The sequence below is a fragment of the Schistocerca americana genome, chromosome 9, assembly GCF_021461395.2.
Source record: "Schistocerca americana isolate TAMUIC-IGC-003095 chromosome 9, iqSchAmer2.1, whole genome shotgun sequence".
In the NCBI taxonomy this organism is placed as follows: domain Eukaryota; kingdom Metazoa; phylum Arthropoda; class Insecta; order Orthoptera; family Acrididae; genus Schistocerca; species Schistocerca americana.
The window spans coordinates 101,128,993-101,153,590 of NC_060127.1; the positions used below are offsets into that span (position 1 = coordinate 101,128,993).

General features: G+C 40.3%; 1 protein-coding gene across 5 annotated transcripts in view; it reads left to right on the top strand.

Moving 5' to 3' along the window:
• LOC124551376 (zinc finger matrin-type protein CG9776-like) overlaps positions 1-24,598 on the top strand; it is a 265,653-nt gene that overhangs the window by 48,334 nt on the left and 192,721 nt on the right. For 2 of the 5 annotated variants that reach the window (XM_047126421.1, XM_047126423.1), the window contains 2 exons: positions 1,826-2,138; positions 16,381-16,575. In XM_047126421.1, coding sequence (XP_046982377.1) covers positions 1,826-2,138; positions 16,381-16,575 — 508 coding nt within the window. The remainder of the gene's footprint in view (positions 1-1,825; positions 2,139-16,380; positions 16,576-24,598) is intronic. The other 3 variants (XM_047126422.1, XM_047126424.1, XM_047126425.1) reach the window with 2 other exon arrangements.

The window sequence follows — 24,598 nt, forward strand, 5'->3', positions numbered from 1 at the left end:
ACATCATTTCCTCCCCACAACCAACACCTGCTCATATTCTCATAAAACACCTCGCTTAAACAAAATCACGAAATGAGCACATTCAATTTCAACAGAATTGCTCCACAGTGAATATCGAGTGATAATGCTGCTCATAGTTCGCTGGCATACCACCTGTCCTATGCTAGTTATGTTAACATGCAGCAAGACAGTGTACTTCCTCTCTTCTGCTTGCTATGACATTTCTTTGGGGCACATCCTATGTCACTTTTGTTTTTGTAGTATGACATACTGAGCCCTGCTAGTAGGGACACGAAAAAATTGTTTTATTTTATGGCCAAATTTGGTGTTATTTTTTGCCAGGTCCAGTGTTTTTCTATGCCAAGTTTGGTGTTACCTTTTTTACCAAATTTGGTATTGCCTTTTTTTTTTTGTTGCCAAATTCAATGCCGCCCCCCCCCCCCCCCCCGCCCCACACACACACGCGCACACACACACACACACACACACACACACACACACACACACACAACCACCACCACCACCATTTCAGTGTTCTCTTTTGCCAGTTATTTTCTGCAAAATTTGGATTATTTTTGCAGTTCTTTTATAAATTCACTGTTATTTTTTGCTAAATTTGGTGCTATTTTTGCCAGATTTGCTGCTATTTTTGCCAGATTTGCTGCTCTTTTTGCCAGATTCATTGTTGTCTTTTTGCCAGATTCATTGTTGTCTTTTTGCCAGATTCATTGTTGTCTTTTTGCCAGATTCATTGTTGTCTTTTTGCCAGATTCATTGTTGTCTTTTTGCCAGATTCATTGTTGTCTTTTTGCCACATTCAGTGATACTTTTTGCCAAATGTGGTGTTACTTATTTTGTCAAATTCAGTGTCACATTTTTACCAAGTTTGGTGTTGCCTTTTTTTAGTGTTTTTTACCAAATTTCGTGTTTAATATCAGATTCAGTGTTTTTAGCTAGATTTGTTGTTTTTTGGCAAATTCAATGTATTTTTTCGTCATTTCTGGTCATTTTTTCATCATATTTGTTGTCTCTCTCCCCCCCCCCCCCCCCCCCCCCCCCCCCCATTTCAATGTTCTTTTTTTTTCAACTTTTGGTGTTAATTTTGACATCACATTGTAGTTACACAGGAAATTATCATTCATTTTAAGATTGTAGACAAATCTCAGTCTTGAGGAAATAAGAGCCAAAATGGAATTTCAACATTCAATAACTAGCAGTTACAAAAATCGGCAACCTGCCTTTCTCTGATTTATAACATTTTTTTATGTGCTAATAGGACAAATTTTTCGATATTTTTTTTTTTTTTTTTTTTTTTTTTTTTTTTTTTTTTTTTTTGTACAGTATTTCATTAAAAATCCCGAATTTCGTGTTGTTTTTCACATTATTGTTTTCATGAAATTTTCCTCGTATACTTGCCTATTAGTCAAATATCCTTTGAGCCAGTTGTGTGTCTGCAAGGATACTCCATACTACTGTATTGGTCTGTAATATGGTACAGTGCTGAACATCTTTCAGAAATTGAAGAACACAGACTGTACCTGTTTTCATTACTTACATCTACTATGTGCAAGATATTGTGTGTGAACAAAATAAGCTTTGTTTCACAGAGGTAGACTTTTCTGAAACTGTGCCGATCATTTGAGAAGTAATTATTTTCCTACAGGAATATCGTAATGCTATACTCGGAGTCGTACAACCGGTGGACCTTAGCAATAACTAGAAAGACTGTTATATATCTGGTAGTCATTTTCATAATCCCTAATGTTTCTGTAATAGGTCTGATGTCTAATAACCTGAATGCAATGACTGGTTTTTTGTTCCACAGATGACAAGCCCGAACTTCAACATGTACTGAAAGTTCGCATGTCCAAAGGTGGTGACAGTGGTGACATGAGTCGTTCCGTGTGGGTCGAAGAGGATGCCCCGCCTTCAAGAAATTTTGAGGACGCCAGAGCTAAATGGGACTTCCAGCCGGGCCGCGCTGCTCGCAACGGAGATGCTCCTGGACTGAGGTCACCCTCCCCTCGACAGAAGAAAGGTGCCGGTGGACGGAGTGCACGCAACTCACGTGGAGAAGACAGCTTTGCCGAAGACGGCGGGCGTTCGCCGCAGGCTTACAGGCAGTCACAGGTTTATGAGTATGTTTTCATTTGCTGACAGAATTTGTTCTGAGAGTAAATTGGTACTCTCTCACAGTGTTACAGTTTGACAGAATAGTGCTGCTGTAAAGAGGATAGTTTTTGTCAAGGAACTGCTCTCTTTTGACACGTTATTTTGGCAGTGTGGACACCTGTTTGTTGTGTATAGCCAGCATACCTTGGAACCATTTCTGTTTGCTGTGTGCTCCACTCCAGTTGATGCCTTTGACTGTGTGAATATCGTATTTACTCAAATTTAGGCCGCACTCAAATCTAAGCCGCACCTGAAAAATGAGACTCGAAATCGAGGAAAAAAAATTGTCCCGAATCTAAGCTGCACCTGAAATCTGAGACTCGAAATTAAAGGGGAGAGAAAAGTTTTAGGCCACACCTCCAAATCGAAACAAAGTTGGTCCATTGTAATATGAGACACAATTTAGGTCGAATGAATGATGATACAGCTATAGTAGTTTGGTTCGAGTCGTAAGCTTAGCAGTTAAGCTTTATCAGGCAGCCGTTGCTATGCGTCAGGTGCTCCGTCCGTATTTATACGGGTACCCTTCCTTTTTCACGTGCTTCATCTGGTTTGAAATGATTGCTTATTTTTCTTTGATCTGATAAGTGCTGTTCTCTTTGTTATAGGTGTTTACGTCACTCAAAGCTGAAAATGCATTACTGTACTGTGTCAGGCTTGCTTTTGTGTGCGCTACCGCCGCTTACAATTGGAAAAAAAAGAGAGAGAGAGAGAGAGAGAGAGAGAGAGAGAGAGAGAGAGAGAGAGAGAGAGAGGTGGGGGGGGGGGGGGGGGAATCGTCTCATTAGCGAAACAATGGCAAGAGACTGCTATTTGTTGTTACTTACACTGCTGCTTTCTTTGATAATGATCAACAAGAACCAAATAATAGACTGCGTAGGATACATGTTCTGAACGAGAGTTAAGCTAAAATTTTTTGCCATTTGAAAATCTTTGCAGACGCCTCTTTTGTACATTACATTCTGCACAGAAATTAGTCATCTTAGATTTAAAAAACTAGTCAATTGCCGTGCTTCATTTCTGACTGTATCACTATTCGGCATAAGAATAATACGAATATAAATATGACATGATATGTATATTCTTCCGTGTTTTAACACGTAGTTTATTAGCAGACAGGATTTAAATGAGATAGCAGCAAACACGAAAGAATACATGGCAAAATGTTTATATTCTTATTATTCTTATGGTGAAGAGAATACTGCATGTGATTCACAATTCATAAAAGGTCCTATTAGCAACCATCTCTTCTCACAGGTAGGAAAATATTCAGAACGCAGAGTTGGCCATATTGACAAACATCCGAAACAGTCTTGCCAGTCAGATTTTCGTAGTGCATTGAAATGCTGCTACATTCCAATATGAACAATACGGAATTTGTATTTACTTCGTTGGATAATGTATGAAAATGCATTGTTCGAAACTCAGGGTGGAGAAAAAAAGCTTGTCTTCCACCTTTTTTTAAATTTATTTACTGATGCAGAGGTTTTGGTGCCAGTATTTATCTTTGTGCCTGCGAAGCGCTACATATATTCGACGACAGAAGTTAGTTGTGGTGGCACCTGCCAACATTTTTCAGAACTTCCGATTTGCACTTGATTCTTAGCCGCAGGCGGTTTTTTGGATTACATACACCAGAAAAAAAAGTGCGGCTTAGATTCGAGTAAATACAGTATTTGTTGCTTTTGGGTAAATTCGACACACTCCTTGTAAGTTGTTATTTCCAGAATGAAATTTGTTCTTCAGCAAAGTTTGTGCTAATTTTAAACGTCTTGGCAAATTAATGCTTTGACTCCTACACACGTGTTCTCTGCACACCTTGCCGAGCATAACGTTGTTGTCGCTGTACTGCTTGCATAATGCTGCTACCTGTGCTGATAGGTGATATTCCAGGTGCTATGAAATACTTATTATCCAGTTTTAAGAAAACTATTTGGTGAAAAGAACTGAGTTTGCGCATCTTAAAGTCTGAAACCTTTGTTCGATAAGGAAATGAATTTCTTTTCATTGTTTGTCACAGTTTCTGTGCGGAGTCAGATTAAGTAATGTGTTGCACAAGATGTAGAGTTTGCAGAGATAAAAATGCACTGCGTACACTATGCATATGGTTGATTTTAGCTCGTATGTTGCCATGTATATGAAATGTAGATAAGATTTTAGAATTTTATTTAAAATTGAGAGCAGAACAATATTTCATTTAATTCTCGAATTATTGGTTTTTATATCTGGGAGATGTTCGCACACAATACATCCATTTCTGTCCCTGAGTGTCAGAGATTTTGGGATTGTGTGGTAATATCTGTTGTCACATTTCATAAACAGATCAAGATATCAAAATGAGGTTTTTTGCAAATTATACTGTGCAAATGGCCCATGTGTTGAACCATAAATACTTGATCTTTTTTTTACTAAATGAGATATGGACACACGGAACACATTGTCAGGTCTGTAGCCACGTGCTATTGCCAAATCTTCACCTCCGTCTCCGTAGCAGTTCCCATTTCCACTAAGCATAAGGTTCAGACAGTTTGCTGCCCTGTGTGATCATCGGTTGCATGCTGTGATTTTGGTTTTCATTTCTTCGTTACGAGAGTTAATATTTTACTTGTTGTGTGTTGCGTGATATTGAAAAATCTCGGTAGCAAGTTTGACAATGCTGCGTGCAGAAAACTTAAAGTTCACTCTATCAACCGAGGGATTGCCATACGAGGTCATTCGAGAGAAGTTATTTGCATGTTGTGTCTGGGTTTTCACTGAAGATTTCTCTGGCCAAAAGCAGTTGATTATGAAAGAATGCATCAGACGCTAAAAAGTATCTGAACACCTATTAGTGGATGTCAATGTGAGGTGTGTCCACCACTTGCCTTTATGATGGCTTGGACTCTGCTGGGGGCACTTTGTATGAGATGTCACAGTGTCTGTGGAGGAGCAACAGCCCATTCTTCCTCAAGAGCCAAAACCTGACAAGTTAGGGATGTTGACCACTGGGGTCTGGAGTAAAAGTGATGTTCTAACACCTCCCATAGGTGTTCCATTGGGTTCAGGTTGGAACTCCAGGCGGGCCAGTCCATTTCAGGGATGCTATTGTCCACAAACTAGTGCCTCACAGAAGCTGCTTTATGACAGGGTACATTTTCATGATGATTCAAACAGTCCTCACCTCTGTACTGCTCCTCTGCTGTACATATTGCACAATGCCGCAAAATGTATTCCTATTCTTCTGCATTTAGCTCTTTCTGAGTGCAGTATAGGGAACACACCGTAATTATGAAAACCACCCCTGTACCGTAACACTACATTCTCTGTTCTATAGGGATTTGCCAAACTCAAACTCTACCCTCAGATTACTACCAGGCATAATATGATTCATCACTTCAAATAACTCATTTCCTCAGTGATGTCGCTCTTTACACCATCTGCAGCACCACTTAGCATTGACCACAGAAATGTATGGTTCACGAGGAGCGGCTAGACCATTGTGCACTATTGTTCTTAACTCCCCTATAACAGTCATTTTTTAGGTGGACCACTGGTAATACTTTGGAACTCATCAGTTATTTCCTCCACTGATTGTAAGCGATTGATATTTACCCTCTCCCCGCTCCCCCAGTTGACCAGTTGAAGATGTGCAACTTTATGCGCTGTTGTGAGCAATGGCCTTCTGTGATGTACCCAAATACAGATGTCTTTTGCATACCTTTAATTTCACAGTGTTTGTTCAGAAACTGGTTGAGATGGACTTGAATTCACTAACAGCGAATCCTGCTGCATCTCAAACCGATTGTTATTGACGAGGTGTGATGCTAATTTCCAATCCCTGTCATTTAACATCGTACTACGACCACTATTTTTATGCCGTATTACAGAGCTGGGAGTAGTACACCGTCTCGTAAACATGTTGTAGTTGATGTTGGGCAACTTCGTTTGTAGTGTTGTCATGGGCACTTCCAAATGTGATAGCTGCTTTCTTTCTTTATGACACATTTCTGTGTTGACTCATCTCAGTGCACTGATTCAATACAACCGACTAGCACATGTAAACCACTTCGCTGCCATAATTTACCATATACACACAAATAGTCAGCACATATTTTTTCCCGAATTTAAAGACGAAAAACTAGGATGTGCAGAATAATTGCAGTAAAGTCTGTGACACGCCAGCAGCATGTTACAGGTGAAGTTTTAACCGTGTGTTAACTTGTTGATTATGGCTACAAGTTCTTGTTATCATTCATACACAGCTAAAAAAACTTAAAATTGTTGAATAAGTAGAGAGCACTGGAAACTGTGCAGCGGGAAGAGAGCACAATGTGAGCGAGAGTTGTATTTGTGAGTGGTGAAAAAACAAAATTCAGCTTCAAGAAATGAACGGTAATCGTCAGGCATTTCACAGCCATAAAACGAAGCGTCTAGACCTTGAAAAAAGTCGCTGTGATCATGTAGGTGAGAAGCGACAATATGGATGCGTAATGACTGGTTAAATGTGCCAACTCAAAGCATTGCCTTTAGCTGAAGAACAACGCATCACCAGTTTCAAAACAAGCCAGGGCTGGCTATTGTGATTTTACCTTCGAAATGGGTTAAGCTCGTCCAGAAAAATACCACTGCTTGTCAGCTTCCAGACAATTACAAGTGAAAATGTGAGTTTTCAGTGTTACATGATAAATCTGTGCCGTGAACATTTTTATTTATTATTGAAAATTGGTAATGTGGATCGAAAGGAGAATCTAGCATCATAATATGGACTGGTTGCAGTGAAAAGCAAAGGTGTATGTGATTTATGTAAGTGGCAGTGGATGAAAGCAAACTATCTCACATGATATTTAAAAGGAAAACTATTTGGAAAATATCAGTGAAAGGCGTATTGGTGAGAGCAAATCCGGAAGGGTGGATGGAGAATGACCTTGTGGTTCACTGGATGATGCACATTTGGCAACATCACCCTAGTATGTTACTGAATGTATGTAACGTGTTGGTTCTGGACAGCTTCCGCAGACATACAACTGAGGAAGTGTGAGACAAGTTACAAAAGTGGAGAACTGGCTTTGTCGTTATCCCTGGAGGCCCAACATCGGTCATGTAACCACTAGATATGTGTATAAATCGGCCTTTCGAAGCTGCACTTAAACAGCTGTATACACAATGAATGACATACACACAGAAACACAAATTAAAGCCCTTTTTTCTACCTCCCATAAAATTAGTGTGCACGGATTATTAATGGCACAGTGGAGGATCACACGACTGTGTGGAACCAGTTCTACACAATCTTGTCACCTCCTGAACTATCCTGTTAATCTGAAAGAAAAATCTTATACATTCAAAAATTTTGCTTGTCTGTGCCCTGCCAGTGCTTGGTAACTGAGCGGTATGATGCCCACGTATCTGAAGCTGTGTATTTTTGTGATTACTTGTAGCTTGTTAAATATTTGACACCATAAAACTCTTCTTCTCAATCTTCTGATCTCATGTGCGCAAGTATTAGTCTTGTGTAGTGTGCGGGCATCGAGTAGCTACCAGGCAGCATCTTGAGACTTATGTACCATGTGGAGTGGATTGCTGTGTAGGCTTTTGCTTTGTTTGCCTACTTTCCACTCTAGCATATTATGTGGTGTGTGCGATTTGACTTTTTGCTTTCATTCATTTCCTGGATAACATTGTTTTGTTCTTTTTTTCCCATTGAGAGGAATTTGTATATGTTGCTGATAATTTCCACACTGATCTTGGTGCTAGCTCTATCTTCTTGGTAATTGTATGGTGGCCTGTATGTAGTGCCTTCCATCCTTACTTTTATCGATTTACAAAACCTCACGTTCCATAGAAGCTTGTAATAATTCCACTTCTGTGCCTTCTTCTGTTATCTCAGCTTCCCTTCTTGAAATATGTCCTGCAGGAAGTGCTGTGGAAAAAGTCCAAAAAAAAAAATATTTCCTCGCCAGTCACAGCCTGTAACTTAACTGGTTTGGCGCAATTCTGACCGCTTCAATAAAATTGTGATAATTATTATTATGTATTATATTATTATGATTAAAATATTGCTGATCGGTAATGCCAAAGGCTCTTTACATATACAGAATTCATTGTATATTTTACACGACATGACAGTTAAAAATTATTTTCTGTTTTTCTTAGAACATTCTATCAGCTCAGCACCTAAAACATTTTGTAATAATTTTCATTGCTCTTATTTTAATAAATTTAACTACCATTGAATGCCCGCAACATTCACAGCAGCCAACCCATCAGGTCTTTTAAATGTGGCTAATTTCAGCTTAACCTTTACATACTTGTTTCATTTTACAGTTTTTGCTACAGGAAATATTGTGCTTGACTGTCTAATTCCTCATGAGGTAGATTGTGAATTTGATATTCTCAATGACTACTTGATATCCAGATCTATTGCTTTGGCTGCTCGGCTGTGACCAGCAATCCGTGAATTTTCAATCGTGATTGCATTGGTAAGATTTTTGAGTGTTATTACTCTGCATTGACATTGTGTGCTGGTTAAAATACCTGTGGCATGCATAGTGACTGTGATGCCCTTCCGTTTTGTCACCCCCTCCATTACATCACACAGTTGCCTAAATGTCACTTGGACTATTTGCTTCATCGGTTTTCCTGTCATCTGAGAGCAAATCTAATGATTTGACAAACATAAGAATTGTTAGTTGTCTTGTGGCGCCACGAACAATTTCTCGTTGTGATGGGTCATTCACTTTTTAACATACGCAAAATATTAGCCCGAGGAATCCACTTTTCTCTATACACACAGGCAAAGATTTCTGGTTGCAACAATGAAAGACTCAGGATTTTTTTCCTCCTGTTGCAGTCTTTCATGAAGACTGATCTACCAATATTTTCTGAGGAAAGCTTTCTCAGGAACCTATACCAGTTATACAGATATTCTGCTTTGGCAGCGCACAATAGAACATCATGCTGCATGTATCTACTGACAAATCTAATCCTTTGTTCTCATAGCATGCCATGGAATGACTTTATAAAAACTGCTGGATGATCTTTCCCATCTGTTAAAAATGTTAAAAATTGTCAATGTTTGAGTGTACTGTCCTCTAAGAAGTATACTGACAAACTGGGTTCAGTTGTGCGTCTTGCTGCGCTTCGAAACAACGGAACCTCGTTTTCTACTCTGCGAGTTCGCATAGTCTCTTAACTGTTCTCAGCTGGGTTGAGCTACCTTGAGTTGCCATCAAAAAGAGGAGGAGAAGAAAGGACAAGGAGAAGGAGGAGAAGAAGAAGAAGAAGAAGAAGAAGAAGAAATGGGGATTTGGGAGCTTTTTGACTGGAATGTTTGCTTCAGCAGAAACTTTAGCAGTTTTTTTCCCCCCAAAATGGTATTTTCTTGTATTTTTTCTGTGGTTGTGTTAATGCACCATTTTCACACATTTGATTTAAGGTGTTCCTTGACATTTTCTTATCCCATGCTCTCCAATAATTATGAACGCAGCAGAGTGCCGGTATTGATTTCGACTTTCCGTGGGTACTCGTAGCCATGTGACCCACACTTGGTAGTGCTGCAGATACAACTGGCAGCATATTTAGCGTAGAAGTATAACCAAAAAATAACTTTATTTGCATCTTAGGGGAAGGCTTTCAGTGCAGTCGAAATGTTTTAACAGGTTTTGTTTTCTGAACACTTTATAGTGCAGAGTACGGACATCATAAACATCCAGTTGGTGAGAGCATAAACAAACTAGAATTGTGACTGCCAATAAGAAGAAACCAGAGGAGGAGCATTGTGGGAAAACAGCCCCACTTCCCTCTTGCATGGCAGCCAGCCTAAACTTGTATTCTGTGTTTCTGCAGAACTTGACACACAGTGCTATTATGTATCGCTGATTACACCCAGTGTTTTCAAGTCTGCAATCGAACTCTGCGATGGACTGTGATTAGTCTCATCTCAAAATAAGAAAAGAAAACAATGAGTGAAGTGCCCTGCATGTTGACATATTCATGTAAGAAGTCCAATACGGCGTGTGTATTATGAGGCCTTGCTCCATCTTGCATGAACCACTGCATGTTGAAGGGCAACGCATTAGCAAGAAGCCGTGGAACGAAGTTATTGTGGAGCATATTCAAATAACACATACCGTAATGGCTCTGTACAGTTGCTTGCTGATGTTGGCCATGTTGGAAGTGACATACTTGAAGCCTGACCTCTACCTGTATTTGATAGTTATAAACAACAGCAAGCTAAAACTACCACATTAAATGTGCCCTCATTGTACCAACTTTTGAACTTTAGCTAGCAGTCAAATGTAAGCATTTCTTTGTTCTAGGATGCTAGACCCTATGGTATCTCTTACAGACCATTCGACTATCTGTAATTGGCTTGACACCACAGCATCGATAGCACTAATTCATTGTTGCATTCATGCACTTTTTTTTGTAAAAATATATTCTTAAAGCACATTTTCTACAGGATTTGGGCTCAGTAGATGATTGGCATTATCAGTAACAAAAAAAAAAGTACATTTCGCATATTTATTGCAGATACTTAAGCTGTTTCGCACTGTCTCTGATAAAATACAAGGTGGCACAGAGAATCTGTCACCATTTTCTTTTTGGATAAACACTTTGCTGTCAAGACAAACTGAAAGGAACTTATAGTGCCATGGAAAAACTGTAGAGAATTGTTCTAACTTAACACGCGCGCATTGTGTCCGCCATTTTGATTTCTAACTTACTTCACACGAACACTGATGTTAGCAATAATCCTACAGTACAATCTTCCGTGATTTCACTGCAAGCTCGAACAATAATGTATCTGAGGTCCATTAAATCATGTGAACACTTCAGCGGGAAATCTGACCCTTAGTATCTCCAAAGGAAGAGGTCACGTGGTTTGATGTCTTGACTATTGGGGGGGAATTGGCCATCATTGAAACAACTTGGAAATCTGAGTGAAATGACCTCCCTGTTAAGACACTCGTGTTAAGAAGTGCGACACAGTATTTGCAATGTGTGGTCGTCTTGACTGAACCACTGCATGATGAAGGACAAAGCAGTAGCATGGAGCTGTGTAACGAAGTTGTTGTGGACTGTTCACAATTTCTCCAAAGAAAAAGGTCCAATAAGGCCACGGCTGGCAATTGTGACCCTTACTGTAATCCTCAGAGCACTATGCCATCGTTCATGAATCACTTGTGGTTTTTCAGTAGCCCAAAAGAAAAATTTTGTTTGTTAACCACTCTGTCCAAATGAAAATGCACCTTGTCTTAAAACCAGAAGTTCTTGAGAGTTTGTTCCCTATGCTCCGCCCAACGGCCAGATAGTAGTCTCTCCCATTTATGTTGTGCAGTGAGCTTCTGAGCAGAGGTGATATTGTATGGGTATATTCAGAGATGACTTTTAAGAATCTGTTGAATGGAGTGTCTGGATATGCCCAGCTGCACTACTGCTGTTCTGCACCTTCTCTGTAGAGCAACTCGTACTGCTTCAGTATTCCCCAGTGCACAAACAGGCTTAAGCCCAGGTTGCTTCACATCCGATATTGATGCTTCCCGTACAAATGGATCGTACAGCCTGTGAATGATTCTCTTGCAAGAGTCCCACTTTGTGTTAAACTGTTGTCGAAACTGCCTCTGGGTTGCAAAGAGGACTTTTCATTTTGTGAAAAAATGATACAACTGCCAATCACAGCTGTATCGCTAGTCATCCATTGTCGGCCATGTTGTAAACACCAGTCTCCTAGTGACAGTATCATCAATTACGTGTCATTTCATAACTCTTTTGTTTCTCCAAGCTCTACTGCTACTGCTGTTAAGATGCTTGACGAGGTAGCTAGTGTGACTCATAAATTATGCATGAAACAAATGGCGACACATTTTGTGCATCACCCTGTAATATGTCTGGATACAATTTGCTGTGAAATAGTTATTATTAGGTAATTTTACGTTTTTGCATGTTCTGCATCACATTTACATTTATACTCTGCAGGCCACCATTCATTGTGTTGTGGAGCTTAGTATGTGTAACAGTGTTACTTCCCTCTTTTCCTGTTAGTCATTTACTGTTCACCGGAAAAACGATTGCTGGTAAGCCTCTTTGTGGGCTCAAACCTGAGGTAGAATTTGTTTTTATCACAAATTGCAAATTTTTTAGGTCTGTAACAATAACAAAAGAGGAGATTTTACAATCTACAGCACTCCAAGTGACCATCTTCTTTTTTTTGCCAAGTGATCTTATTAAATGCGTGTTCCCAACTTTATGGTATATGGAAGTCTTGTCGAGTGCAATAGGTGTGGAAATACTAGATTTCAGTAACTTTTTCTTCTTTCTTTCCTTCTTTTGGGTATACTTTTTCCTGGAATTTGTTTGACATAGTGAGAATTAAATTTTAATACAAGTGACTTTTTGTATTGAATTGTATGAGTTTGAAAAGGGCATTACAGTTCCTTAGAAGTAGGATTATTTACTTATGATGATCTTTCTTATAAAATGTATTTAGTGTGTATACTGGTGTGTTTTATCAAGCAGTAGTGTTCATTTGGGGGGGGGGGGGGGGGCGCAAACAGAATATAATTTAATATTACAATGTGCTGTATATCATGACATTTGTGAAAGGTAAGTTGTAGCTTACCATACGACAGGGCGATTCGGGCAAGTCAGAACCATAAATATTTACACAGTTCATTTGAAAAGTAATAAAAATGGTTTTTGTGTGTAGTCAGTTGTTAGACTGTTGTTCATAGTATTGAACTATGGAAACAGTGTGTAGTAATGCAGCATTCCGTCACCGTTTACACATTGCTAGTGCCACAGTTGAGTCTGTGTAAGCAGATCCCTGACAGTTGCGGTGGGCTGGTTGCAGCTGCTTCGCAAGCCTATCTCGACCAATAATATAACGTGATTTTGTTACTGTCTCCGTGGCGATGAGTCGCTATTGTCTATAGACAGCTATTGTTTTCACCTGCAGCCATTTGCACTTCACAGTTGAAAACTGGTGACATTCACATCTGCATCTATACTATGCAAACCACCGTGAGCAGCATGGCAGAGGGTATGTCCCATTATATCAGTTATTATGGGTAATTTCTGTTTCATTCTTGTATGGAGTGTGGAAAGAATGATTGTGTGACTGCCTCTGTATGTGCTGTAATTATTTTAATCTTATTCTCACGATCCCTATGTGAGCGATATGCAGGGGCTTGTAGTATACTCGGAGAGTCATCATTATATAGCCAGTTCTTAAAACATTGTTAATAGACTTTCTCGGGATAGTTTATGTCTGTCTTCAAGAGTCTTCCAATTCTGTTCCTTCAGCATCTCTGTGATACTCCCCCACGGATTGAACAAACCTGTGACCATTTGTGCTGCCCTTCTATGTATACGTTCAGTATCCCCTGTTAGTTCTATCTGGTACGGGTCCCACAGACTTCAGCAATACTATAGAACTGGTCACACAAGTGATTTGTAAGCAATCTCCTTTGTAGACTGATTGCACTTCCCCAATATTGTACCAATAAGTTGAATATACCACCTGCCTTACCCATGACTGAACCTATGTGATCGTTCTATACCATACCGCTACAAAGTGTTACATCCAGGTATTTGTACGAGTTGGCCGATTCCAGCAGGTACTCATTGGTACTATAGTTGTAGGATAATACATGTTTTCATTTTGTGAGGTACAAAATTTTACATTTCTGAACATTTAGAGCAAGTTGGTAATCTCTGCACCACATTAAAATCTTACCTAGATCTGACTGAATATTTATGCAGCATCATTCAGATAATACTTCATTATAGACAACTGTTTCATCTGCAAAAAACTGATTTTATTATTAATATTGTCTTAAAGGTCACTAACATACAATGTGAACAACAAGGGTCCCAACACACTTCTGTGGGGCACACCCGAAGTTACTTGTACATCTGACGATGACTCTCCATCCAAAATAACATTTTGCGTCGTCCCTACCAAAAAAGTTCTCAATTCTGTGCTGTGAGCTGCCGCAGATCATCTTACACTGTCACAGCTATAGGTGGCAGCTCCACAGTGCTCACAGGAGTGCAGAGGTTTGCATGATTGGAAGCTTACTTTGCAGTGTGTCGAGTTGTTCCAAGAGATGTTCCCTAATGTTCCTATTCCAGGGAAAACAACAGTTTATGACATAGTGAAACATTTTCATGAAATGGGAACTGTTAATGGAAGGTCAAATCCACCATCCTCGTGTGATAACACCAGAATTTTCTGAGCGTGTTCATACGCAACGGTAAGGAGAGATGGGCTACGGAATGGTGCAGCAACTATTGTAGGAAAGCTGGACAGGAACATAAATGATCAGTGAACAAGTTAACACAGCAAACAGAAGGTTTACTTGACTTGTATTTCTTCAAGTGAATGAAGACTCATTACAAATAATGTGGCAAAAAGTAAGTCTGACTATCACATTGTCAATAACAGTGATACTCACTGCACTAAACACGAACAGTGGTATCGTAGGGAAGAGGCTCCAAGTGTGTGTTGGTTAAGTTGCTGCCACCGGCTGTCCTATATTGCAGCAGCAGAGGGTGCTCATAGCCCAGAGCTTGCTGGAGGCATGGCTCAGTGGGTGTGCACCATTGGGTTCACCAGATCCTGCGTGAACACTATCGATGTCTAATGGATACTTGCAATTCCATTTGCCAACTTTGCGACGCCTGTGGGGCGGTATCGATACATAATACCACATTTTCAACAAACTGCTGCAATCTCCTGGTAAATCATTGTATTGGCTGTCCCAACAGCTTCGAGCATTTTATTCAACCTGCCACAGAGCCACAAAATGTCTGAGGTTGTGACCATACCAAGTTCAAGTAGTTTGGGACCTGCACCCATTGCCTTCAGAAAAGCATGTCACCTGTTGTCAAGGTTCAAGAGATTCACTCCTAACAGTGTGGATAATAACTTGAATTGCAGTTTTTTTCTGTGAAGAAGTGTTTTCCACTTAAATGGATACATTAACAGCCAGAAGACTGGCTGCAAGTAATATTCACACATTGCATGAGACACCACCCACAAAAATTGGAGTGTGGTGTGCCATATTTAGGCAGCGAATTGTTGGACCAATATTTTTAACACAACTGGTATTTTAGTTGTTTATATTGTCATCATGTGAGGGTCATTCCAGTAGCCATGACAACTATGATGTACCGTGGTATTGTGTGGCATTACCGTAATTGCAGTAAATACGTTTGAAAGCCCACGCCAAACATTACCAAAATCAACCTACAGATTGCGACCACATACGAGGATGCCTCAGTACCAGCGCATGAAACATTCAGTGTCAGGTCGACCGTGGTAAAAGATGGATCCTCCCTCACCCGGCCTACTCACCAGACCTCAATCCGTGCGATTTCGACCTTATGAAACCATTGTGTGGGAGGCACTTTGCAAACACGGTGAATGTCCTCAGGGTGTTTCGGCAACAGGTGGCACACATTGATGGCAAAGCTGTTTGTATGCACCAGGGGACTATTCTGAACCGTGGTAGTTTATTTTGATTCATTTTCATTTGGTTTGCCCTCGTGCACAATAAATTTACACAGAGTTCCAATGCCTATGTTTCATTTAACATTTACCTTGACTTCCTGTACTGGAAACCTATTTTATGTTGGCATTCAAATACACACTGATGTACCAGTTCAGTGCACAGTGCAGAATTCTCATGTTATCATTTTATCACAAAATATAACATACCTGCCATGAATGACCTTTGCAAATTAATTTATAACCATGCCTGAAATGAATGAATGTTATTGCTGTTTGCAACAAGATGGTGGTAAAGTGTTACATCTCCAATGAAACAATGACGACGCTCCACGAATTCATTGTCGGTCGATTAATTTCTGAAAATCTGTGGCCCTCACACTCAACAGACCTGACAAGACAAGGTGTACTGCAATATTGTGAGAATGCTGGTGGATTTACAGAATAACACTACTTGTGCTATAAGGGAAGTCAGCCGATGTACTAGACAAGTATCAGCAAATGTGCCATCAAATCGATATATTTTGCTATAAAATTGAGGACAGTTTCTAAATCCTTTATAAAGCTGAATCACCCTGTATTTCATCATTGTTTAATTGGTTTAGATATCTATTTGATTGCTGTGCTTTGTTACATAATTATGATGATTTTTACTGCCCCTAGGCCCCCTCATTTCAACAGTGCTCCAATTGTTACTTAGGACTCGTGTTACACAGGTACGAACACGCACGAGGAAAGCAGAGAATGCCACCAGCTGAGGAAGAAGGAAGATTTAGGAAAGACGTACACGTGCCGAGGAGGGTTAGGGACGACTCCCCACGTGAAAGACGTCACAAGAGTAGAGAACCGAGGTTGTCACCACCGCCCGTCAGGAAGAGAGAACGTAGTAATTCACCTGACAGGTACAGGAGGTGAGTGGCTTCTAGAGTTGTAGCAGTAATTGTTAAACCTTTGAGTACTGTTTACAAGTTATCTCGTGTCGCTCCGCCACTCTCCGTGTGCTAGTGGCAAGTTTAAGTGCGGCTTTGGAGTTTTCCTTTAGCATTATCAGTGAGTTAACTCGGGCCTCCTTGCTGACCCCTGAATGCTGATGACTAATATTGACGCAGTGCCACTTAGGTAACTGCGTGCTGTTGACAGATTTAAGCAAATATCAGAATTTCTGCCCATTATATCAGTAGCTTTTCACAGCTCTGGTCACTTGATTCTGTTGGAATATTTTGTCTGTTGTGATCTCGTTTTGTTACATTTGACATCGCTTTACATCTTACTGTTTGTAAGGATTTGTGTAACAGCGTCATTCTGTGAAGTAAATTTTTAGGCCTTCCAATGGCACCAAGCAAGAAGTTACGGAGATAGTCACAAACAGTGACAGTGAGGACACGTTATTTGATGTATAAGTAAGTGATAATTTGTCTACAGACTCTGAAAGCAGCAGACGTAGGACACCTACGTAAGCAGGTTTAACGCTGTAGTCCTGTGTTTCAGCAAGAGACATACACTGATGCACCAAAGAACCTGGTATAGGCATGTGTATTCAAATACAGAGGTATGGAATAAGGCAGAATACGGCTCTCTGGTCAGCAATGCGTGTATAAGACAACGCGTCTTGTGCAGTAGTTAGATTGGTCACTTCTGCTACAGTGGCAGCTTATCAAGATTTCAGTGAGTTTGAACGTGGTGTTATAGTCGGTACACAAGCAGTGGGATACAGCATCTCCGAGGTAGTGATGAAATGGGGATTTTCTCGTACGACCATTTCACACTTGTACCGTGAATATCAGGAATCTGGGAAAACATCAAATCTCCGACGTTGCCATGACCGGAAAAAGATGCTGAGATCCTGCAAGAGTGGGACGATGACTGAAAAAATCTTTTAATGTGACAGAAGTGCAATCCTGCAAATTGCTGCAGATTTCAATGCTGGGCCATCAACAATTGTCAGCGTGCGAACCATTCAACGAAACATCATTGATATGAGCTTTTGCAGCTGAGGGCCCACTCGTGTACCCGTGATGACTACACAACACAAAGCTGTAGCCTCACCTGGACCCATCAACACCGACATTGGACTGTTGATGACTGGGAACGTGTTGCCTGGTCGGACGAGTCTCGTTTCAATTTGTGTTGAGTGGATGGACGTGTACGGGTATGGAGACAACCTCATGAATCCGTGGACCCTACATGTCAGCTGGGAACTGTTTAAGCTGGTGGAGGCTCTGTAATGGTGAGTGGCATGTGCAGTTGGAGTGATATGGGACCCCTGATACGTTTATATACGATTCCGACAGGTGACACATAAGCATCCTGTCTGATCACCTGCATACTTTCCTGTCCACTGTGCATTTTGATGGACTTAGGCAATTCCAGCAAGACAATGTGACACCCCTACATGTCCAGAATTGCTACAGGGTGGCTCTAGGGACACTCTTCCGAGTTTAAACTATTCTGCTGGCCACTAAACTGCTCAGACATGAACATTATTGAGCATATCTAGGATGCATTGCAATGTGCTATTCAGAAGAGATCTCCACCCCCTCGCACTTTTACGGATTTATCAACAGCCCTGCAGGATTCATGGTGTCAGTTCACTGCAACACTACTTCAGTCATTAGTCGAGTCCATGCCACATCATGTTGCGGCACTTGTGCGTGATTGCGGGGCCCCTACACGATATTAGGCAGGTGTACCAGTTTCTTTGGCTCTTCAGTGCACTTGATAGTTCCTCTGAATCTGAAAGTGATAGTAACATTTGGAATGGGTTACCAAAATTGGATTGGAAGCTACAGAAGAAAGACATCTTCAGATATCTGCAGATTTGTAACAACCATAAATTCACAGAGAAGCTTCAAAGTCTGCAACTAATTTTGCATCTATTAGGTTGGTGCATGAGCTTGTCATGTTTTTGTTTTGCACGTTGTCATACTGGTTGCTGTTTTTATTTACCAATTTTCATTTTTTTCTTTGAAGTTCACTGTTGCTATTTGAGTTTAAGTATTATCATTTTGTCATTTGAAAAAAATGAGTCAAGCTATGAATGTTAGAAAATGGATTGCCAAGTGGATAAACAGGAACATTTTCAGATTATTATTCTGTTCTAGTTTGATAGAGGAGTGACAGCGGCAGAGACCTATAGAAACAATTGCACCATGTATGAGGATAATGCCATTGGGCAGAGCACATCAAGAAAATGTTTTTCGCATTTTAGGAGCATCATTTTGATATTAGTGACTCTATTTCTAGGAAAACATTCAGGTTTGCATGAATATTGTTTAAAGCATTAATCCACTAAGATTCATGTTAGTGTACTCTAGAATTGGCAAATGTGTCAAACTGTGATCTTTCCACCATCCAGCTACATTTACATGCAGTGGGGGAAGATTAAAACATCAGTTGTCTGGATACCACATGCTCTATGCCAAAATCACAAAAAATCAGTAGTTCTCTATATATGCATCTCTGCTTCCTCTTCATCAGTTGGTTCATGAACAACACCGATCATTCCAGTCCTGTATCATTACTGGTGATGAAAAATGGTGTCTTTATGCTAACACAAGGAAAAGAGAGGAGCCGTTGAGCCCAAATCAGCAACATCCCATATAAAGACCTGCAGTCAGCCACAAAAGATAATATAATGCATCTGATGGAACAGCGATGGTGTAGTGTACTACGAATCGGTTCCTGGTACGTAACCATCATTGCCGACATCTATTGTCAATAGCTGGAGATGTCTTGCTGATCCAGTCTAGTGACAGTGACCAGGAAGATTGCGTGGAGTGATGCTACTCCACAGTAAGTATTGCATTCTGCGAGACCGACAAAAAACACTGTACAGGAGTGGGATCGGGAAGCATTTGCACACTGACCTTATTCACGTGGTCTTACGCCCTCAGACGTTTACCTTTTCTGCTCTCAAACAAACAACCTTCAAGGAACTTCTTTTTGACACAAAAATGCGCTCCACCCGTGGCTCAGTGAATTCTTTACCTCAAAACCACGCGATTTCTACAGTTGCGGAATCAAAAAGTTTCCCCAGCGTTGGCAGACTGTTGTAAATATTGAAGGAAAATATATTATTGATCACCAAAGTCTCTGTTATGTGTGCGCTGATATGAAACTGATATGGGAGTTCCATATCAGCGCACACTCCGCTATAGAGTGAAAATTTCATTCTAGAAACATCCCCCCCCCCAGGCTGTGGCTAAGCCATGTCTCCGTAATATCCTTTCGTTCAGGAGTGCTAGTTCTGCAAGGTTCGCAGGAGAGCTTCTGTAAAGTAAAGGAGACGAGGTACTGGCAGAAGTAAAGCTGTGAGGACGGGGTGTGAGTCGTGCTTGGGTAGCTCAGTCTGTAGAGCACTTGCCCGCGAAAGGCAAAGGTCCCGAGTTCGAGTCTCGGTCCGGCACACTGTTTTAATCTGCCAGGGAGTTTCAGTACCTTTATGTTAAAAGTATTGACCCTGGCTGTTGAGACACTTGTCCCACTGTGACGTCGTCGTCCACAAGAGTGCAGGAAAGGTTATGCTGACGTTCTTCTTTGATCAAGATGGCCCCCTTCCGATTCACTTCCTGCAGCGCGGGACAACAGTGAATGTCCAACGTTACTTGCAAACCTTGATCACCCTTCACCAAGCGATCAAATCAAAATGACCAGGTACTCTCACCCGTGAGGTCATTCTGCTCCACGGCAATGCAAAGCCTCGTACAGCCAACACAGTTGCGGCGCTCCTGCAGGTTCTCAGCCACCCTCCATACAGTCCAGACCTCTCTCCCTGTGATTACGCCAATTTTGGTCCTGTCTAAAAGGCTCTGAGGGGCAAACGATTCACCTTGTACGATGACATCCAGCTGTACGTGCGAAACGGGTTAACATCGCAGCCCTGGGAATTTTATGAGACAGCCATTCACTGCCTTGTGTCACAGTGGGACAAGTGTCTCAACAGCCAGGTACTGGTTTCTGTAATTATGCCTGTGGCTCATTTCTTTTTGAACGCCCCTTACATTTTTATGTTGTTGTTGTTGTTGTTGTTGTTGTTGTTGTCATCGTCGTTGTCTTCTGTCCTGAGACTGGTTTGATGCAGCTCTCAATGCTACTCTATCCTGTGCGAGCTTCTTCATCTCCCAGTATGTACTGCAGCCTACATCCTTCTGAATCTGCTTAGTGTATTCATCTCTTGGTCTCCCTCTACGATTTTTACCCTCCACGCTGCCCTCCAATGCTAAATTTGTGATCCCTTGATTGCTCAGAACATGTCCTACCAACTGGTCCCTCCCTCCTGTCAAGTTGTGCCACAAACTCCTTTTCTCTCCAATTCTATTCAATACCTCCTCATTAGTTATGTGATCTACCTATCTAATCTTTAGCATTCTTCTGTAGCACCACATTTCGAAAGCTTCTATTCTCTTCTTGTACAAACTATTTATCGACCATGTTTCACTTCCATACATGGCTACACTCCATAAAAATACTTTCAGAAACGACTTCCTGACACCTAAATCTATACTCGATGTTAACAAATTTCTCTTCTTCAGAAACACTTTCCTTGCCATTGCCAGTCTACATTTTATATCCTCTCTACTTCGACCATCATCAGTTATTTTGCTCCCCAAATAGCAAAACTCCTCTACTACTTTAAGTGTCTCATTTCCTAATTTAATTCCCTCACCATACCCGACTTAATTCGACTACATTCCATTTTTATAACATTCTTTAATTTTGCATAGACCTATAATTTTCACGGAGAAGTCAGGGAAGTCTCTCAAAGAGCTCTAAAAGATTCGGGGGAATACTGAAAGACTTGAAGAGTCCCTCAGCCTATCAAGAAATTCATCAAGGGAGTGAGACAAAAACATAGATATAAATGCAACATGTCCAAACAGGTCACATAGTTGCCAACAATCTGGTTTGGGGTGATAAACTTTCAGATCAGTTCTGTTCACTCAATTTCTAGGCACTACGCTCATTCTGAATTCAAAAAATTTAATGACACGATTTATGAAACCTGAAATGTTTGTAGCCTGCATTGTCAGTGGCACTTAAGGACATTCAAAACAGTTCTTATCTGTTCCTGCAAAGCAGATTTCCTTACTGTTATGTACTTATAAGGAAATGAAGAACTACTCCAATTTCAAGAAGAGTTTATAGTGTCCTATCAAAGTATCATCTGCAAAATATTCCTGTGATCTCTGTAGACTTAACTAGTGGTAACAGTTGCATTTAGTCTTGACCCCATCCATATTGACACTGATGCTGATTTTGAACCAGAAGCACCTGAATAAACTTTTTCAACACATGTTAAAAAGAATCAGTGTTGCAGCAGCATAGCTGGTGCTATAATGGGCGGGTTTTGTGAACTTATAAAATCCACATAAAATATTAACGACTCGAGCATCTACAAATGTGGAAAAAAACACTTTAATCACTACTGGAAAAAGGTACTGAATGAAAAAATTGCCTATTTCATCTACATTGTTAAAATGATTTCCTGTGTCTTCCTCTGCAGTGGACATGGATTGTGAGGCTTCTATGGGAATGCTGGATACATTTGGGAGAACATGAAAATATCACTTTGTGTTGCATGTTTCCACACAGAAAGCTATTTGAAAAATATATTCTGTTAAATGTTAGAAATCCACATTCCTCATACATCCTCGACACACAGTGCCGTCAGAAAAACTAGAGTGCTGACATACTGGATGCATCTAACAAGGAAACATTACCATCTTGACCTCATATTTTAAGTAGAAGAAAGCACACTTGCAAGTCATTAGCTCCAGCAATTGATCCCACACTAAAATTTGGACCATAATTGTGATAATATTCGCTTATGATCTTCCTGGTATACAGCATTTAAACTTTGTGTGCACTGCTTTTTTGTCACTGGCTCCATCCCACTGCAACCCCATAATGCCAAGCGTGAAGTACTGTGCAGTGGAGTGAGCAAGAGGTTTCTGAAATACTTCTGTGACTTTCGTAGTGTGCTTTGTTCATTATGTCAAAGTGTGTGGTTTCTAATCTGTAGCATATGCCAGAGGTCCCTTTGCTTCGAGCCTTTTTGAGTTGGAATTCACAAATGCAGTGTAGATGAATGAAATGAACGAACATATCATTAAAGAAGTAGTGGAGTATTATTTCATTATTATTTTTGGTGTTGTGCATTACTGCCTTTGGATTTTAAAGTTGACAGTGTTGAAGTGACTTACATGTGCAGGAGGTCCACTATTCTTCAACATAATTGGCATGATTAAAGCATAAGTTTTTCTCATTTTGCAATTGAAGTGTGTGTATAGCTGCAGAATATCAATACAAGACTATTGTTAAATAATATTGAACGTTTATGTTTGTGAGGTTGATAAATAATCTACAGTACTCTCTTTACATACCTAATTTTCACATTTAGTAAAATGTTCTCATACAAGATTTGCTAACACGTTTGACATCCAATTTCCCCTTCTCTTCCCTCGCCTTCAGCATCCCGCGAATAGGAGGGCTCTGGCTGTCACTCCGCTTTACAGTACTTCATGCATGGTCATTACGGGGCTGCAGTGGGTTGGAGCAAGTGACAAACAACTGAAGCACATAAAATTTGAAAGCTCTTTATTCAGAAGGTCATAACTGGGTACTGTCAGAATAATGACGCAGATTGTCGGATAGGATCAGTTGCTGGGACAGATGTCTTGCAAATGTACTTTATTCTCCTTAAAATATGAGGCTGAGTTGGAGACATTTCCTTATAACGAGAGAGAGGTACTGCATCAAACAAAAGAATTAGAGACAATATTTATCAAAGTTTTATTGTTCACCAAAAAGAGGCGGTGGTTGGGAGACAAAGTGAAAGTTTTGAAGCAGTAGGAAATCAATGTAGATATGCATGTTCCCAATCTGAACAAATGATTTAATATACTAGGGTACTCCCTATGCCTGGATCAGAATAGCAAACTTGATGACAGCTATTTGGCACTGTATTATTGTTATTTTCTTGCTCTCACTGACTGCAAAAAGACTTTTGATACAATAAATTGAAACAAACTGTGGGAAATTTTAAGGAGGAGGATCCTCTCTCATAAGAGCTCTATGGAATTTATACAAGAATAATAAATTACAGATAAAAATAGTGGGCAGCAGACATAACACGGTTGAAATAAATCAAGGACTTACACAAGAGTGTCACCTAGCACCCACTCTTTTTAATGTATATATTGAGGATCTAACCAAAACAATAATACACTTAAAAATTTCGTTTTAAAGCCACAAGCTCTTGGCCAAATACTCCTTAGCCATTGTCAAGTGGTGACTGTCATTTGGTTGCTGCTACCGTCCTTGTATAGCCACACTGCCTTCTGTGATGTCCCTGGTGCTTGCCCCACCACCATATAATGTAATATTTTGCCCGCTTCAGCCTTCCGACAGCTAAGTTCTGAGCCGCGTTTAGCTGCAGGCTGCTGTTTTTTTATTGAAGGAGTATCATAGATTTTCTCAGCTTGATTATTGTTTGTGTACTTCTGGTTGTTTATCCGATTTGTCATTTCCATTTTATGTGCAAAATCGAAAGGACAACCCTGCCAGGAATACGGCACCAACATTATCTGTTGTTCTTGCATTATTATTCTGACATTACTTCTGCCCCTCTTTTTTTTCCACTTTCCTCCATTTTCCTTCTTTCAGGCAAATACTTTGCAAATTTTAGAAGATGCATGTATGTTCTGAAATTTTAAGTTGATGTATAACTTTGTACACTATTTGATCATTCCCTCACTAGTGCTTTGCAGAGACATTACTGAGCAAGGTTGAATTTGTTGTCTGATGTATCCATTTTCAATTAAGATGACACACATGATATTTTGTGAATGATCTGTGGGTGACTAAACAGCAATGCAACTAACATTTACACTCTCACTGTACGTATTCTGTTGTTTTCTTTTTCTTTCTTTAAAT